The sequence below is a fragment of the Barbatula barbatula genome (genome assembly GCF_947034865.1).
Source record: "Barbatula barbatula genome assembly, chromosome: 1".
NCBI classification, from domain to species: domain Eukaryota; kingdom Metazoa; phylum Chordata; class Actinopteri; order Cypriniformes; family Nemacheilidae; genus Barbatula; species Barbatula barbatula.
Window position 1 is genome coordinate 2,812,117 of NC_136766.1, and position 19,837 is coordinate 2,831,953.

At 40.5% G+C, this 19,837-nt stretch overlaps 2 protein-coding genes across 6 annotated transcripts in view; one reads left to right on the top strand and one right to left on the bottom strand.

Annotated features, from left to right (window-relative positions):
- camk2d1 (calcium/calmodulin-dependent protein kinase (CaM kinase) II delta 1) overlaps positions 1–1,422 on the top strand; it is a 41,832-nt gene extending 40,410 nt beyond the window's left edge. For 3 of the 5 annotated variants that reach the window (XM_079455299.1, XM_079455298.1, XM_079455302.1), the window contains exon 19: positions 107–1,422. The gene's annotated coding sequence lies outside the window, so the exon portion shown is untranslated. The remainder of the gene's footprint in view (positions 1–106) is intronic. The other 2 variants (XM_079455300.1, XM_079455301.1) reach the window with 1 other exon arrangement.
- A 306-nt stretch (positions 1,423–1,728) lies between these two features.
- Positions 1,729–19,837, bottom strand: part of ank2b (ankyrin 2b, neuronal) — a gene marked incomplete at its 5' end in the record, with an annotated part of 65,873 nt that continues 47,764 nt past the window's right edge. Inside the window, 10 exons of the mRNA XM_079459827.1 lie at positions 1,729–3,576; positions 4,217–4,308; positions 4,380–4,568; positions 4,815–4,982; positions 5,209–5,292; positions 15,627–15,702; positions 15,782–15,962; positions 16,144–16,290; positions 16,635–16,766; positions 16,918–16,995. Of these exons, the coding sequence (XP_079315953.1) occupies positions 3,351–3,576; positions 4,217–4,308; positions 4,380–4,568; positions 4,815–4,982; positions 5,209–5,292; positions 15,627–15,702; positions 15,782–15,962; positions 16,144–16,290; positions 16,635–16,766; positions 16,918–16,995 (1,373 nt within the window). The 3' untranslated portion in view covers positions 1,729–3,350. The remainder of the gene's footprint in view (positions 3,577–4,216; positions 4,309–4,379; positions 4,569–4,814; positions 4,983–5,208; positions 5,293–15,626; positions 15,703–15,781; positions 15,963–16,143; positions 16,291–16,634; positions 16,767–16,917; positions 16,996–19,837) is intronic.

A 19,837-nucleotide genomic window follows, 5' to 3' on the forward strand; every position in this document is an offset into this window, starting at 1 on the left:
ATGGTTTTCTGGATGTTTGTGCATCATCTTAAACCCTCAAGTCAACGTGTAGTATACACTGTATTATCTAAAAGGTCAACAGTGACATGTGATTTTTGTTTTGCAGTGAAGAGCACCGATCATCTCCTGTCAGCTGAGCTTCGACACAATCGTGATCTTCACTGTTTGCTCTACCAGAGTCCTGTTTACATTTCCTGCTGGACTTATAGAAGAGATTTATTTCATACGAGGATGCGCCGTGTGTGTGTGTGTGTGTCGAGTATGCGGTTTACACACTGTACTCATTATGTGGAAAGCATGTTCTTACAGTACCATGACTTTAATCTTTTATAGGGTTCGATTTTTGTATAACAAGTATACATATATGGAGCCATTTATTTGTAATCTGTGGTGTTTGGGTACAAGGATTTGACAAATGACTTTCGTTTGAAATGTTGAAGATGCCAAGATGTAAATGATATGAAAGGCCAAAAATATCTGTGCATATATGATCTACTAGTTTTCATGATAACACTGAATCAAAGTTAGACATCCGTCAGGCTGTGTTTACAGGAGATTGTAGTTTTTGTGCTTTTCTAAATTTGATGATAAATCTTATACTGCAGAGAATTTACTTGTCAGAAATGAGCTTGCTTATGGTTTCAGTGATGTACGACATTTCGTGAAGTTACGTGAAGTGCTATTCTCGCTATACACTTTGGAGTATTAATGGTTTAATATTAGCGTATAGGAAACATTGTGATGTTTTATTGGCTAATCCTTATAAGGGGGAAATCTTATCTAGAGTTTTATTATTTTAAAAGCTGTTTGCTTATCAATAAACCTACACGTTTTAGACAACAGCGATTAGGAAACTTTAACGGAAAGAATGTAACATCTCATACTGTATTGTGGGACTGATCTTTACGCTCATTTTGTGAAACGTGTGGCTGGCAAATCCAAACTTGGCTTTCATTTCTGATCCGTGTGAATTTGATAGTTTCTTGTGTTACATCCTGAGCATTTGTGTACATGATCGAACATGACAATCTGCAGTCGAGGACAAATTGTGATGGATTGTTTTAGATTGAACAATTGGTTGTTATTAATAATGCATGACTTTCTGTTGTCAGTCATCTATAAACACACTTTCTTTCAACCAAACCCTCAACTCGCAACGATTTGGTTCATTTTGTTCTACTTAATGATTGAAATGCTGCCAAACTATATGTCTAATACGGTTGAATATACGTACTACACATGCCAATGAAACATTGTTGCATAAATGTATTTTTGCTGCAAAATACTGTCTGTTTCCACCAAACCGAAATCTCCAAATCCATGTATCGCTATACATACTATAACCAACTGAATGGTGGACCATTATCATTTAGTTCTGTGGGTTAGGTTACGTTTATTGAACATATTAAAGGTGTGATTTCAAAAATTCTTGTATTGAAGTTGCTTTTATGAACCTTTCAAGAGCGAATGGCGAGTATTGCTACCTATTCGTAAGTATGTGTCTTTAGGCAGTACGCAAGGGTGTCGAGATATTTTTTTATGTGTTTATCTGCTTAAGATGAAATGTCAAAAAAACTAGCATATGATCTCAACTTTTAGTCAAAATGCATGTAGTTTATTTCGTCATGAATATAAGGAGTATGTGCACGTGTGCCGTCATTTCCACTGAAGAAAGATTCTCATTTCCAAAATCTGTTTTTCTTCTTTATTCGTTTTTTCTTTCACTTTGGATGGCAAAGTGAAGCTGTGCAGCTCAGACAGCGTCGAATATTCCAGTCATCTAAACGTTGCTGAATCAGGACTTGAACGCTTTAAAGTGTGCATGCTCTTATCCATTACAAAGAAAACGTTCTTTGCAGGATGAAAACTGGGCACAACATACAGACATGAATACACTTGCACGCTCTTAACATGCATCACAATATAAAGCGAGTTTCAGATTCAGAATAAATTTGAGAGAAAACACGGTGGCTTTTTCTGCTACTATCCTGATAAACGCCTTGTGCTTACAGTATCATACAGTAAAGCATCCAGAATTAATAACATAGAATGTATTTTTTATTTATAAATGAATTGGGATCAGATGCAATTGTAAACAGCAGAATGTTTGCTATTCGCTAGTTCAAAAGATGGCGCTGGCTGGGTTTTTTTTGGACGCCAGAAAAACATAGTGGAAAAGGTTTAAAAAAAGGTAAAAAGTAATATATCAGCGATATGACAGATCTCTTTAAGACAAAACAACTCGATAGGATTTTACGACCGGAAATGAGTATGCCGAACCGTGGTGTCGCAAAAGCTCACCGGCGCCATCTTGTGCAACCAGCATATTAAAAAAACGTCCAAAATCCAAATCTGCTTTACTGACTTAAATGTGTTTATTCATGTAAAATGTCACTAACACATTTTTAGAAGAAATGGGTCGACGTTTGCATGAAAAACGAAACGGCACACGTGTTCAATGGTGTGGCCCTTACTCTTCTCAGGTTTATTGTAAGTGCCTTGAGGGCCAGCACAGATGAGGAAGAGATACACATCAAAGCCACAATCTCAAAAGTCAAAATAATCGTTCACTTCAGTCATACTTGAAAAAGTTGTGGAAATAAACTTGGACTCAAAACCAAAAATGAAATGATTAAAAACCAAAACATTCATAGTGAGATTCAAATAAATCACAGAGAACACACACACACACACACACACTGTACATACTTTAGGTTAAGCAGATTATATCACTCGTGTGGATCTGGTGTAATGATGAAATATTTGTTTGCTATGAATTTCTAAATGCTATATTGGTGATCGCAGTCAAGCAATCGCATCCACGGTAAAACAATGAAAAATTTTCACTTTGAGAAACAAAAACATTCAGAAGCATTCTGGGATTATGAAGGATTACAGCATGACATCTCGTATAAATAGCCAGATATTACCACACACACTCTGATATTTGATGATATTTTTCTTGCAGGCCGCACCGCAGTTAAAGAGACGGTGGAGTATATGTTGCTTTTATAGTTTCTGTAGTTCACACACACACATACAGTATTGTCCATTATTTACAAACGTCTTCTCATCATCCGTATCTCAACAATGAGGTCAGCTTCCACATTTAGTATTTCATCGTTTAGTTGCACGTCCTACCACAGCAAGCAATATGACAAATAAGGTATAATTTACTCAGCAGTTGAATCTATCTTTGGTCACAAAATGATCAAATGAATCGGGATGAAATAAATATAAGTTAAGATTAAAAAACAACCATTTAAAAGCAATGGCTACACACACGTTGGAAGTCGTCTTCAATAAACACCTGGCACAACCAAAGAACAGATTTTGTAGATGATGCGAACCTATTGTGGTTCGTCCTGCTCTCCAGCGTCCGAGTCTCGGACGGCATCGGGCTTGTCAGTGACCTCGGGTGTACAGTAGCGTTGAAGCAGTTGACTGAGATGCTGCTGAAGGTCGTCGGGTCGCAGGGTGTCCGGAGTGTCTTCTAGTCGTTCCAGGTGGGTGTGCTTGGCTTGGCCGTCCCTCACTACTGTTCGCTTCTGAGTGCGGGTCTTATGCATGCGGGTACTGCAACACAAACACGACAAAGATATTTAGTCTTCAAGAAATCGGAAGAAGTTAATGAGATCATGTTAGATGTGGCCAACAGCAGGTCAATTTACCTAAACTAAATACGTTAAGTAATGAAAAAAATTTTGAAAGTTTTTTTGAATGTTTAGCAATGACAATGAGATTTCAAAGTTACTTCAAGAATGTATTTGATAACTTTGCATTACCAAGCTTCTGTGAAAATTCCCTGTTAGATGTGAACTTTCTGAACAATAAAACAACGTTGTGAAGGATTTGGTTTAAGTAAACAATCGTTTATATGTTTCCTTGGTAAGAAATTGTTTAACCTGTGTTTTTTCACGAAACACATGCAGAAAGAAATTGTTCATAAAAAAAACTTTGTTTCAATTTACACAAGAGGTTTTGATGAACAGAAAAAGTCATTTTTCTATATGTTTAGTATAAACACACAATGTCAAAGCATTTAGAAGCACGCCGTTTTAGATTTGCAGTGAAGCCATACAGCGAACATACACCTGTAATATTTATGCATTTAAGAAATAATATCACATCCGTGCACTTGGATTTTACAGGCCTTTTTAACACACCATTCCCCAAAAATCAAGCACACATCTGACGGACATGCCAATATTCAGACCTTCTGACCACCGATCCGTCCTCTTTCAACACCTCTTTCTCTACTAAATGAGGCAGGAGAACCTTCTCAAAGCCTCCTATAAAGCTCAAAGCCTGAACATAGGAGAGATACATTATAGAGGCAGACATGTACAAAACTCCACAAGACCCGGCCAGAAACGCACCTTCTCAAAGTCGTCTTTGGCTGAAGGGAGATCTGATGACAGCGACGGGTCTCCGATGTGTTTCTCCATCCGCTCTCCCTGCACTACCATGGTTTTGACCACCTTGCTGACCTTGCGACCCTGAACCGGCTCGTCCTCGAACTCCGAGGCCGTCGCTCCGCCGTAAGCAGAAGGTTCAGAGAAAGTCACCTGAAACGCATACACATTTCGAAGTATTAACACATACAAGTTAGAAATACAATAAAAAACGAAAATAAAATATCTTATTCTTGTCTTATTCCCTTACGATAATTAACCATTATATGATGAATATATATAATAAAGTAAGTAATATACAGAACAACTGGGTGTTGACTAGGTTCTTAGATTATGTACAATATTATCAATTTCAGGGAAAGAATTCAATGACTCTTCATGAAGTTTAAACAAGCACACCTGAGTCTGATCTCCAGCGCTGCGCACTACAGTCCTCTTCAGTACTTTAGAGAAAGCATCAGCTTCATCCACACGGACCGACTCCTGCTGCGGTCCCTCCATCATCAACAACTCCTCTCTCTCAACACCGTCAGCTGATACGAACCTACGAATCACTTTCCGTGTAATCTGTGTGGACACAAAACACACGTGTATCAAGATTTGAACACGAGGTGATCTACAGTACCTCCATGTTCATTGAAAGACCCTTGTTTTCAAAAAATACGGGTGGCATTGTGGTCCCCTGATAACATCTGGAATGCATTGTTAGTCTTGAAATTTCTGCCAAAGGGATAAATGCAAAAACATTGAACGTTCTGGAATGATTAAATGAGCTAACGAATGTATTATTTACCTTTTTGACCACCATATTTCCATGTTCATCGGTGTACTGTTCCTCCGTCACCGCATGAGGAGAGATGTCGAGCATGTCATCTCCCTGCGAGAAAAATCAACAGTCAGCGTGTGGCTTAAAAACGTGTGAAAAAAACAGAACATCTCCAGTTTACAAGACAAAACATACACTTTGATTATATCATTGAGAAAAACACACACAGTATTTTTATACACTTAATTTATATACATTCAAATATACAATAAATATTTAAATAAAAACCAACAGTATGAGTCCACGGGAAATACATTTAACACAAAAACTAAACTGCAATTTTATGTTTTACACAGAGATGGCGTCAAAGAGGGAAAAGTTATGGACTGCGCCTGCACTGTTCAAAACCACATCAAAATAAAACAATTGGTCCGGTTTGAAAACAGCTCCGACACGTTCATCCACAGGTACCTGAATGATAACTCTGCGTCGCACCACGCGGGTGGTCAACACTTCCTCCTCTGAGCTATCAGACAGCAAACCTAGTTCCTCCGCTATCTCCTAAGAGCCAGCAGAGATGCATTATGGGTTCACATCTGATACACTTACATGTCACACCATGCGTAGTCAGTGCACTCCAAAGCAACCATCATATGTTCTAATATGTAATAAAAACTGTGATTTTCAGCAGTGTATTACTGTTTCTCTTGAGCAAACCAAACATTAGAGAAGTAAATAAGAATAAATGTGATTCAAACTAAAATAAACTGGATGTACTAGTCTAAAAGGCATTTTTACAGTTAGTTATGTTGTATATAAAAACCTAGTTTTTGAGACTGTTAGCATGCATCAACCAACCATCTAACAATGCTTATTGAGCACACACAGCTCATGCTAAGTGTCTTACCCTGCCTATCGAGTCATTGTCATCATCCTCATATTGAGCTCCTACTCTTGGAGAAAGCTCTTCGGCATAAGAATGATCTCCAGTATAACTGTCTGGAAAATCCTTCTCCTCATCCTCCGGCTCAAGAACTATAGGCAGATCTTCACTGCCCCAGGACAAGGGCCGTTCTTCCTTTCCCTGATACTCTCTAAGTTTAGGGAAGATTGTAAGGTCATCTGGGCTGCATGATAATGGTTCCTCAACTTGGTAATGTGTGAAAGGAACATCTAAAAGCTCTGCTGCTCCAGCGTCTGGCTCAGAAGTGTCAGAAAACGTTTGTCTGCAGTCAAAAAACTCAGCCTCTGACTCAACGCTGTCTGAATGAACTGGCCTCACTCTGGCTTTAAGATCCAGACCGTACAGCGGAGAGTCAAGGTCTAAACTTGCAGAGGTACCAGTGGGCATCTCAGAGGCTTTGAACTCTCGAGTCTCTTCCAGACCAAAAAATGTCACGGCAGGTACAAGTGGATACGTTCTAGGCAAGAGTAAACTTGATTCGCTAAATGATGGTAATGACTTAATGTCTGGTGATAACGTCTTCACAGATATTGAGTTTTTGCGGTCTGTTGATTCAAGACTTAAGCTATGTTGGGAGAAATCAATCAAATGTGGTGTTACTCTTCTGTGGGAGTCACGGAGATGAAACTGAAATAAATTTAACTCTTGCAATCCAGTTGATGTTTGATGTTCCTCTGCTGATGGAACGTGAGATATGGTGGCTTCAGAATGGCTCTGCTCAGGTTTATTGGGGACACTTTGATGCGATACACCGGTCAATGAGGGTGCTATGAGCTGTACTTCGTGGTCTACGTTTGCCTTTTCTTGCATCAGATCTAAATCTATCTCTTGAGGCTCTACATGGCTTGCCTTCATTGTGACGCTGTCCTGCACAAAATGAAATGTAATGGAACAATGCTATATACATGTATACAACTTAACAACAGCAATACAATCTTTGCTCAAAAGGAGCAGTTGAGAAGCATAAACTCCTGATGCAAAACACATTGTATATCTTCAACAAACATTCAAAAGGGAAGATGCCTTATTACAAACCATGCAGTCTTAAAAACAGTTAGAGAAAATGGTAAGTTCTATTTTGTAATGCACGCGTCTCACTCTTGTCTATTCAGTCTAGATTTGTTAGTAGATGGTAAAAATCAGTTCGTGTTTGAGGTCAGATTCCTCCAGGCTGGCAAACTGTGACTTAAACTGAAGACCCACAGCCACATGCTCAACCTCTTACCCTTTCCTTGAATTCTTGAGGAGACACTTCACTTGACTCATGTCCTAGATCTTCTTCATGTGGACTGTCAGAGCCTCTCTTATCTCTTTGAAGAATTGTGAAGCCCTCCGTAATATATTCACTTACAGATGTGTCTGTGTATACGTTCTTGTCTTTAAAGGATGTAGATGTCTTTCTTTCACTTTCTGAGTCCTGTCTCAGCTCTGAGGTGATTTCATTAGATGAAGGTTTAAGACCATTACTAGATGTACACTCAATTTCAGAAAACAACTGACCTTCCATTTCTGGTAGAGACTTTGTTTGTGTCTTACATTGTTCAAATGTCACCAGATTCAACAAACTAGCATCAGATTTGTGTAGAAACGGATCATCTTTCTGAATACCTTCAGTGTCATGAATTCGCAACTGACTGACATTATCAACAATTTCTTCAATTTCAAGCTCAGTGACTGAAGCAGGTGATTCAGCTTGATCAAATGCCTCAAAAACTAAAGGTTCTGGAGTAAATGTTTCTATTAGTTCTGATTTTGCTGCTTTGTGAGACAGGTACCTTAACTCAGATTCAAAACAGGAGGATTGAGGTGATAAAGATCTGGAATCACAGTGGAGACTATCAGAGACAGGTGATAAAGGTCTAGGTTCATCCATGGTCCACTGAGAAAAGACAGAGCCCAAAGTCTGAACATCACACACTGCAGGTAAAAGTGGACTGAAATCTGATTCATGCACTAAACTAGATTCAAATGTGTATTTATTTGGAACAGGTGAGTCAGGGGAAAGTCTCTGGAATTCATTTACAGAGAATGATGCCTCAGGAGACAAGTTTCGACTTCCCATTAAAAAGTCTGTTGTGCATGGTAATGAAGGTCTGTGCTTTGGAATGGGAGATTCAGGAGAAAGTTTCCTGTTCTCATTCACAGACGTATATGATTCAGGAGAGGATGCTCTGCTATCTGAGACATCCATAAGACATTCATATAAAACTTTACATTCAGACAGAGAATCAGGGGTCAGTGCTTCATTTTCTTCAGATAAGTCAACTGATTCATGCCGATGTGGCTGCATGGACCCTTGCATAATGTTGGGGACACATTCATTACTTGTGTCTCTTTCAAAATGTGTCTGAACCATCTCCACTGTATAACCAGCATACTCAAACACACCTGGCTTTGGACAGAAACTTTCACCTTTATAATGAGGATCATACAAATGTGACATTAATGCTGATGGAACAGTTTTGCACACAAGCTTATACTGAGGCACCTTTCTGAACATCTCGTGTGATTTCAAACAATATTCATCAACAGAAAACACTTCACCTGACTCAGGGGATGAAGGTCTATCCTCAGTCCATGTAAGGTCCTCTGACGCAAAGCTCGCCATGTCAAACTCTGTGTCAGATGCATTTGATTCTAGGGAAGATGATCTGTTTACCGGAGTAACATTCACACAAACTAAAGATGTGAAGTCAGTAATTGGGGAGTCTGGCGATAATGGCCTCTTTTCATTCATTGAAATGATTGATTCAGGTGACAAGGGTCTCTGGTCAGTAATTTGAGATGCGAAAACCAAAAGCTCAACATCTGTATATGATGCTAGTAACTCAATAGATTCTGATCGACATATGTTTACTGATGTTATATCACAGACACAAGAAAACTGTGGAACTGGTGAATCTGGGGAAAATGGTCTACACTCCTCCAATGACATAAATGATTCTGGAGATGAGCGATCAATTGTAGATATTCCTATATGAGGGGACAGAGATCTGTAATCACATACTGGGTCAGGGGACAGTGGTCTACCTTCAATATCTGGCAATCTAGTTTCAAAAGATTGATTTTCATCAGACAAATAGAGAGATGCTGGGGATGCTGATCTGGAGCCTGTCTCTGACATTATAAACCTGTATGTACATGATGGTGTAAAGTCTGGAACAGGTGAATCAGGGGACAGCGGCCTGTTGTCACGAACTGATGTGATGGACTCTGGTGAGGTGTTTCTAAGATCAATCACCATGTCATCAAATACATCTGTCTGTACATCTAACTCTGACAAAACTGAATCAGGAGAAGATGACCTATAATCTGTTATCATTGTTGATTCAAAATGGCCGGAATAAAACTGGGGTATTGGAGAATCTGGTCCTGGTGCAGGTGAACCGGGGGACAAAGATCTACGTTCATTTATAGATTCTAGAGAAGCTAAAGTGAAAACATTCAGTTCATGTTCCTCCTCTGAAACTGCAGATTCAGGGGATGATGACCTATAACTTTGTAAAGGAACTGATTCAAAGAATGCTGGGAAATACTGTGGTACAGGTGAATCTGGAGATAAGGGTCTACATTCATCAATAGACCCATCTGACTGTGGAGAACACCCTCTGATGTCTTTCAACAGCAGAACAGATTCAGGTGACATAGGTCTCCATTCAGTCAAGGAGTCTGGGGAAAGGGGTCTCTGGTCAATTTCTGATAAAACTGAATCAGGGGAATCTGGTCGATATTCTACCGTGAGCAGGTCTTCAAGGGACACATCAGATACTGAAGTCTCAGAGCACAGTGACTGAGGTGAACATGATCTGTGTCCCATTACTGGCAAAGTGCTCTCAAGGAAAAGTGCAGTGAATTGAGGTATAGGTGAATCAGGGGACAGGTGTCTGTCCTCAATATCCAACCATCTAGATTCAGGAGAGTCAGATCTTTGCTCTGGATTAAAGTCAGACAGACAACATTCATTGTCATCAGACATACATACAGATTCTGGGGATGCTGATCTGGAGCCTGTCTCTGACATTATAAACCTGAATGTACATGATGGTGTAAAGTCTGGAACAGGTGAATCAGGGGAAAGCGGCCTGTTGTCACGAACTGATGTGATGGACTCTGGTGAGGTGTTTCTAAGATCAATTACCATGTCATCAAATACATCTGTCTGTACATCTAACTCTGACAAAACTGAATCAGGAGAATATGACCTATAATCTGTTATCATTGTTGATTCAAAATGGCCGGAATAAAACTGGGGTATTGGAGAATCTGGTCCTGGTGCAGGTGAACCGGGAGACAGAGATCTACGTTCATTTATAGATTCTAGAGAAGCTAAAGTGAAAACATTCAGTTCATGTTCCTCCTCTGAAACTGCAGATTCAGGGGATGATGACCTATAACCGTGTAGAGGAACTGATTCAAAGAATGCTGGGAAATACTGTGGCACAGGTGAATCTGGAGATAAGGGTCTACATTCATCAATAGACCCATCTGACTGTGGAGAACACCCTCTGATGTCTTTCAACAGCAGAACAGATTCAGGTGACATAGGTCTCCATTCAGTCAAGGAGTCTGGGGAAAGGGGTCTCTGGTCAATTTCTGATAAAACTGAATCAGGGGAATCTGGCCGATATTCTACCGTGAGCAGGTCTTCAAGGGACACATCAGATACTGAAGTCTCAGAGCACAGTGACTGAGGTGAACATGATCTGTGTCCCATTACTGGCAAAGTGCTCTCAAGGAAAAGTGCAGTGAATTGAGGTATAGGTGAATCAGGGGACAGGTGTCTGTCCTCAATATCCAACCATCTAGATTCAGGAGAGTCAGATCTTTGCTCTGGATTAAAGTCAGACAGACAACATTCATTGTCATCAGACAAACATACAGATTCTGGGGATGCTGATCTGGAGCCTGTCTCTGACATTATAAACCTGTATGTACATGATGGTGTAAAGTCTGGAACAGGTGAATCAAGGGACAGCGGCCTGTTGTCACGAACTGATGTGATGGACTCTGGTGAGGTGTTTCTAAGATCAATTACCATGTCATCAAATACATCTGTCTGTACATCTAACTCTGACAAAACTGAATCAGGAGATTGTGACCTATAATCTGTTATCATTGTTGATTCAAAATGGCCGGAATAAAACTGGGGTATTGGAGAATCTGGTCCTGGTGCAGGTGAACCGGGAGACAGAGATCTACGTTCATTTATAGATTCTAGAGAAGCTAAAGTGAAAACATTCAGTTCATGTTCCTCCTCTGAAACTGCAGATTCAGGGGATGATGACCTATAACCGTGTAGAGGAACTGATTCAAAGAATGCTGGGAAATACTGTGGTACAGGTGAATCTGGAGATAAGGGTCTACATTCATCAATAGACCCATCTGACTGTGGAGAACACCCTCTGATGTCTTTCAACAGCAGAACAGATTCAGGTGACATAGGTCTCCATTCAGTCAAGGAGTCTGGGGAAAGGGGTCTCTGGTCAATTTCTGACAAAACTGAATCAGGGGAATCTGGCCGATATTCTACCGTGAGCAGGTCTTCAAGGGACACTTTAGATACTGAAGTCTCAGAGCACAGTGACTGAGGTGAACATGATCTGTTTCCCATTACTGGCAAAGTGCTCTCAAGGAAAAGCGCAGTGAATTGAGGTATAGGTGAATCAGGGGACAGGGGTCTGTCCTCAACATCTGATAATCTAGATTCAGGAGAGTCAGATCTTTGCTCTGGATTAAAGTCAGACAGACAGCATTCATTGTCATCAGACAAACATACAGATTCTGGGGATGCTGATCTGGAGCCTGTCTCTGACATTATAAACCTGTATGTACATGATGGTGTAAAGTCTGGAACAGGTGAATCAGGGGACAGCGGCCTGTTGTCACAAACTGATGTGATGGACTCTGGTGAGGTGTTTCTAAGATCAATCACCATGTCATCAAATACATCTGTCTGTACATCTAACTCTGACAAAACTGAATCAGGAGAATAAGACCTATAATCTGTTATCATTGTTGATTCAAAATGGCCGGAATAAAACTGGGGTATTGGAGAATCTGGTCCTGGTGCAGGTGAACCGGGGGACAGAGATCTACGTCCATTTATAGATTCTAGAGAAGCTAAAGTGAAAACATCCAGTTCATGTTCCTCCTCTGAAACTGCAGATTCAGGGGATGATGACCTATAACCTGTTAGAGGAACTGATTCAAATAATGCTGGGAAATACTGTGGTACAGGTGAATCTGGAGATAAGGGTCTACATTCATCAATAGACCCATCTGACTGTGGAGAACACCCTCTGATGTCTTTCAACAGCAGAACAGATTCAGGTGACATAGGTCTCCATTCAGTCAAGGAGTCTGGGGAAAGGGGTCTCTGGTCAATTTCTGACAAAACTGAATCAGGGGAATCTGGCCGATATTCTACCGTGAGCAGGTCTTCAAGGGACACATCAGATACTGAAGTCTCAGAGCACAGTGACTGAGGTGAACATGATCTGTGTCCCATTACTGGCAAAGTGCTCTCAAGGAAAAGTGCAGTGAATCGAGGTATAGGTGAATCAGGGGACAGGGGTCTACCCTCAACATCTGATAATCTAGATTCAGGAGAGTCAGATCTTTGCTCTGGATTAAAGTCAGACAGACAACATTCATTATCATCAGACAAAAATACAGATTCTGGGGAAGCTGATCTGGAGCCTGTCTCTGACATTGTAAACTTGCATATAGATGATGGTGTAAACTCTGGAAATGGTGAATAAGGGGACAACGGTCGGTTTTCATGAATAAATGTGATGGAATCTGGTGAGGACCTCCTTACATCAATCACCATGTCATCAAATACATCAAACTCTGATATTGCTGATCCAGGGAATGAGGACCTATATTCAGTTACCACTGTTGATTCAAACTTGGACAAAACTGATTCATTTTCATATTGCAACACTGCTGGACATTTCAATGTGGGCTCTACCCGAGGTACATCCTGATTGGTTATCTCTTTTGGTCCGGATAAAACTTCAGCTTGTCTAATACTCAATGTCTTTGTCTCAGCTACTTCTGATATACACTCAAACACACCAGGCTTGGTACAGAATGTCTCCCCCTTGTACTGTGAATCAAATACCTTGGCAATACGATTAGTAAGCTCAGCTTTATATACCAGAGTATGTTTTTGATCAAATGACCCATACTGGCCGATCACTGGTACACTGTGTTCTTGATTATACACTGAATTTATAGGCTTAAGAACTAATACTGTCTGAGAGAATGTTTTCTCTGCTGGCTCACCATCCGATGAGGACAAAAGATTGCATTCAGGCTGTGAAATAAGGGATTCCGGGGATTCTGTTCTTTGTTCACTGAATACAAGCCCACATTGGGAATATTTAATATCAGATGTTACCAATTCAGGAGATGAGTTTCTAAAACTACCAAATAAGATGACATTAGCATGCAGGAATTCAGGTTTAAGTGAATCCGGGGTTGGTGGTCTGTACTCGTTTATCGATACAATCGATTCAGGAGAAGATGGACGAGTTAAAGGTGGATCGTCTGATACTGGGCTGTCTTCGCTGTTGGAAAGGCTAGACGCCACTGACTCAGTTCTATAAGATCTAGTGGGTATAAAATATTCACACACTGTTTGAACAAAGCTGGGAAGAGGCGAATCAGGGGAGAGACCTCTGAGCTCATTCAAAGATGCAATCGATTCAGGGGATGACGGTCGACTACCAACAAGACATTTTAATGATACAAGGTCACAGTCTGGGTCTGACATTTCAGACTGAGGTGATGGTGAGCTATAACCTGTGTGAGTTAAAGTGTCACAGTGAACTGCAAAACAAGGTATCGGGGAATCAGGGGACAGCACTCTATATGCATTTACAGATGCCATTGATTCTGGAGATGATGGTCTTGTTTCAGTCAAAAACGCATTGGGGGATGGAGTATAGCGTTCAAAGCTTCCCTCAAATGATTCTCTGTCTGAAATTTCCGAACCGAAAAACACAGGAGACCAAGATCCATCCGATTCAAATGATGCTGCTTGCCAGGAAATCACAGAACCAGGTGAAAATGGTCTTACTGTGTCATCGGTCACCACCAGATAAGAGGTGCCTGGAGTATCTTTTGTCAATTCTGAGAGTGGAGATCTTTTGGCTCCGGGTGAATGGGGTATTTTGTATTCTTCAACATGTCTTACAAATTCAGTTGGCAAAGGCGTAGATGGCCTAAAATCAGGCAATGGAGAATCAACAGAGAGAAGCGTCCAGTCATTCACTGAACTTACAGATTCAGGTGAAGATTTTCTTAAACAATTACATGTACATGAATCTGGTGACGACGGTCTATACTCAAACGGTATCTGTGAGTCTAAAGGCACTGAGACCACTGATTCTGGTGATGATGATCTATATTCAGACAAAGTCATTGAAAAATTGTCAACATACTCCAACCCTGTATCTGGTGACAGTGATCTGGTATCAAGACGGGATGTTAATAAAACAGGTGTAAGAGGTCTATACTCCGCAACTTCTGCTGAAATTGAGCTGGTGTGTTTAATTTTTGTGCATTGAGCATCTACTGGTGAAGTTAGAATAATAGGTATATCTATTTCAACATTCTGCCCTGTGCTTAAAGGATATGCTTCTTGATATACAGAGTCAGTTGTTGAATCAAGTGACATCTGATGAATTGATGTATTGCTATCTTCAGGAGTAATACAGACGTTACGTTTTTGAGTAGCACCAGAAATGGCTGGAGCTAAACTTTGAGTAGGCAATTCTGAGAATCTGACTGTGATCTGATCCACAGCAATACCAGTGGTGTCATCTAAAGATTGTCCTATATAGGCAGGGCTACCATGGAGCGCAACTTCTCCTACAGTAGAAATCTTATCCTTATAAGTTTCTGTGGTTAGACACTTTCTACTTGGCTGAGGAGAAACATAACCTTCACCAAAAAGGGTTCTGTAGAATCTATCTGAAATTTCCTCTACGTGGCGCTTCATATACTCCTCACTTTGGCTTGGTTTCTTTGGAAGTACATTTTCATCTCGTACAAACACAGTCTTTTCACTGGATGCAGATGTATCTGATGGTCTGGAGACATCTGAGGAAATGTAATCTTCAGGACCCTGCTCGAGTTCCACAAATAACTTGCTAAAATCAGTCTCTGCTTTCTCAGATTCCAACAGGGTATACTCAAAATCTAACAGGGTTGTCTGTCTCTGGCTTTGAAGTTTGTAACCTTCCAATGAATGAATGCGAGTTTCTTTAGCATCCTGTTGGGTGTACACTGGGATAAATTGACCCCCAGTTGCTCCTAACTCTTGGAGAGAATCATCTGAGCTTGGAGTAAACATTTCAGGCATCATGTCTGATGAATCATTGGTAGCAGTGGCACCTTTGTAAACTGGATCATAAACTTGAGACTGTAGCCTCCAGGGAACAGCCTTGTACAGAGTGAAGAAGGGACTTACTTTTTTGGTTGTGCCCGGACATTGCTGCTTTAATCCAACAAATTCAAAACCACTTTGAGCCGAACCTCCAACCACACTGACAAACAAATGAAAAAACAATTTAATTTGTTTAATTTTATTAATAATTTTTATGTAGCTGTCATATGTCAACTTACTATGAATCCTTTTTCTTTTCTGTTAGCAACGTCTCATTCTGGGATTCATGAAAAGAAGATGCATTGAAGGAGAGGTCCTCAACAGATGCCACAAGTGGTCCAGGTTCTGACCTCTGTTGAGTGAGCGCTGCTCGCCGACCCGACCCGGGACTTTCCATGTCCTCCTGCAGGGCTGAGAAACCTGAAAAGGCCAACATAGTTGTTTTCTTTAAAAAAAAACTTTTTTAATTGTTGTATTTTATGTATAGCAATGTATATTAAAATGCATTGTGTTAATTCAAGGAATAAGCTTAAATAAATACATTCGTACCAAAATTGCATGTAAAAGGAAAACGTATTAATACAGTAATTGTCATCCATACCTTCACTATGATCCAGCGATATAGTTTGTTCAATTTCTGCATAAGTGTGCAATGACTGTTGCTGACTTGACAGCATGATCTTTGATTCAATGAGGTGCACAATGTCCATGCGGTTTATTTTTGTGAGCGTCTTCATCAGAGTGCTCTCTGTATAAGAATATATTTTAGTATACTAAGATATGTACAAAATAAAAAGAATTGTCAATTCCATCTTTTAAATATGGCAACATTTAAAACATTTTTTAAACAAAACAAAACCATGCACAAAGTGGACGTTGACCAAAATATATATGAAGCTGGCACACCAAAGCTCCAAAAATATGTAAAAAAAATCTGACTGAAGAAGCAGAAATCATGATGAGTTTTCCATGTTGAAGCACTCTTCCTCTTAATGTTGAGTAAATTGAGGGTTTATATTAGCAGCATGTGTGTTTCGGATAACATATAACATATATTAGAATGAAAACTAAACACAAGCTCAGAATGCTCACCTGATGGATTTTTTCCCTCTCTTTCTTTCCAAAGCTTTATGAGGGCATGGCTTTGGTCTTGTAGTGAATTGGGATTCTCATTTCTTATCTGATTGATCTGCACATCACTGAATTTCAGCTCTCGAGCCAATTCTGGATGAACAAAAACAATGAAAAGCACACACAAAAAAATCAGTTACCACAGGTACCTTCACTCATTCCTACGTTGAAAACATGTTAACAAAATATAATCTTTGCACTTTAAAAAAGCCAAAAATAAATACGAAGCTCAAAATTGACTTACCCGACCAGCTGAAACCGAGATGATCAGCTATTACAGCCAGGCGACTTTCTCTCCTGTCAGCCTCATCATGTGGATCTACTGCAAATTCCACCACAGCATCAAAAAAACACGAGTATAAACTTTCCATTTATTGGCAGCAGTAAGCAAAACAGTCACTGGCTTTCTTATCTTTAAATATCAAATGAAAACTTTTAAGAATTAAACATGTCTGAGCAAAACACAACACATTACCAATTTAAATTGAACAACAGGCAAACTATTAATCATGAATAAATACTATGATCCAGGTTTTATAAATATTTAACAAAGTGATTTGTTTCTAACTAGTAATCAAAAACTGTACGGCAAAAGCACCAGATTATTTTCCCTGCTGTATTCACATTAATCTTGAGATTAAGACACACAGAAGGAAAAGAGAAAGTCACAAACACAGCCCAAACATCACAGAAGAACCACGAAGAGTTGAAGCTTTAGTAACAACAAAGAGAGGCAACATGTTCATCACTGACTTGCTGAGGCAGATGAGAAAGAGATAATGGGCCCCAAGAGATAGGGGATACCTTGACTTCGGACTTTATCAGCAGGGATTCGTTCCATCTGCGTCTCAACAGGGTCGTCCCATCTGGGCCTAATGACCAAGGGATCCTCAGGAAAAGGCATTTGCATATCTGGAAAAGGTTCCGTTTCTACTACAGAGGCATCAATAGTGCTGCTTTCGTCATCAGACAGCGCAGCAGCCTCCTCTTTTTCTTTTTCTTTCTCTGCCTGAGCCAAACTTTTGACCACCTTAGCTGCCTCCTGACTAATCTCCTCAAAAAATGCAAAAGGCTGTTTGCTTGAGTCAGCGGGTGGGCCTTTTTTAGGTTTTGCTGGTGTGGAGGTGTGCATTGGCTGACCGGGCTTTCCCCTGACTGGTAGTCTTGATGGGAATGTCTTAACTTTGTTTGACAAGTCTGTGCTTGTTGGACGACCCCGGCCTTTTTTGGTGGGTCCCTTTGTAGAATCACTTTCACAGAAGCTCTTGGCTTTGGAAGACTTTGTAAAGCTGGAGCCCATGGATAGACCTGTGTCTGTCTCAGATTTTCTCCTTGGCAACTTAGACTTCTTATCTTTTGATGGTTCGGCACGCTTGGCTGAGGTCTCGGGTTCTGATTTGAGGGAGTTGGCTTTAACAGGGATTCTAGATTTTGGTTTCTCCTCCTCTTTGGAGGTGGATGTGTTTTTTCTAGTTTTAGCAGATGAAGAAGCTACAGGACGACTTTTAGATACTACTTTACCTTGGGATTTTGACACACCCTCCGTAGTAGGAGATGTATTTTCAGGGGTCTTGGGTAGTTCTATAACTGAGTGCTGATCTTCTGGTGAGGAATCTGAGGACTCTTGGTCCTGTTGGGAATGAACTGATCTAGTAACTGTTGACAATGCTGTCTGAATATTGGTTATGACAGTGTCAAGATCAGACTCTAAATGTGTCACGTTTATAACTTTGTCTGATTTTACATCTAAAGTTTCTATCATTGTTTGGTTCTCCTCTGAAGTTGTGAGAGAGGTTGTAGACTTTGAGGCACCTGACACTGTAGCTACAGCCTCAGTTGAAGAACGTACAGATAAATCTGCAGCCTGATCCTCCTCTGCAATAATCTTCAAGGAGAGGTTGCAGCCAACCTCACTGACAGCATCACTGGAAGCTCTTGCAGGTTCACCCCCACCTTCTTCAAGTAGGCCTTCTTCAACGGGTTGCTCTCCTATTTGATAAAAAGCAAACCCTTCCTCCCCATAACTCCTTTTTGTCATGTCTATGGCACCGCTTCTTGTCATCTCAAACAGTTTTCCCTCTTGAAAGAGGAAAGGGTTTTGTTCACTTGTCGGTGTACCCTCCTCAGTTGGCGTCCGCGTTGTGTCTGGAGTTTCCCCCTGAGAGTGCGAATCTACAGCCAGGCCCAAAATCTTTTGCTCTTCCTCTTTGAGTCTTGCAGCAAAGGCATCGTCATCCTCCCTCATTGAATTCCAGGCATCCGTCTCTGCTTTTGCTGTAACTCCTCTCGATTCAGTCTTGGGAGGTTCTTCTTCAGCGTCATCTTCCTCTGTGTCATCATAAATACATATTTCTGGTTTAAATGTTTCCCTGGTTTGCCCAATAATAATTTCTAAGCTGCCACTACAAATATCCCCACAAGATGTCCCTGTATGCTTCATGTAATCACCTTTAATCTCATCAGTTACATTACACTCTTTCTGGCTATCTTTATTGTGAATGGCTGCCTCGCTCTGCTTTTCAAGGATCTCGTGACTTTCCCTTGACCTCTTCAAGCTTTCCTCTTTTTGTTCATCAGTTATATTAGCAGCCACTCTGTTGTTGTTAGAGGCAGTTTGCTTCGATAACTCTGAATTTACATATCCCTTGTCCTTATGTTTCTCACTGTGGAGGCCTTGAGGCGTTACGGTGTGTTTTTCTGAGACAGACTGAGGTCTCCCCACTGCTGATTCAGCTGGAAACGATGAACTTTTGGCCACGGTTTGGCGAGCATCCTCGGCTGTTTGGGGACTCTTATGTATACCTGCTGGAAAAGGAGAGGGAGGTTGTACTTTAATGATCGGTTCAACAGACCGTGCTACCTCTGAAGCTTGTTTGGAGTCAATAAACCCAACATCATCCACAGGGGATGTTTCATGTTTGGACAGCTTGATGCTGTCATCTCCTGCATCAGACACTAGCATCGTCTGAGAGGACTCACTATCTTTTCTATTGTCCTTTTTGTCTTTTGCATCTTGGTCCATTTCATCAAATGTTTTTATTTTGGCAGCCATTTTAAACATCTCTTCCTCTGGAGTAATTTTCCTCTGTGTCAGGCCACACTTTAACTCATCATCATCTTCTACTGCCTCCTCAGGAATTACTGATGGCTTAAAGGGAACAATC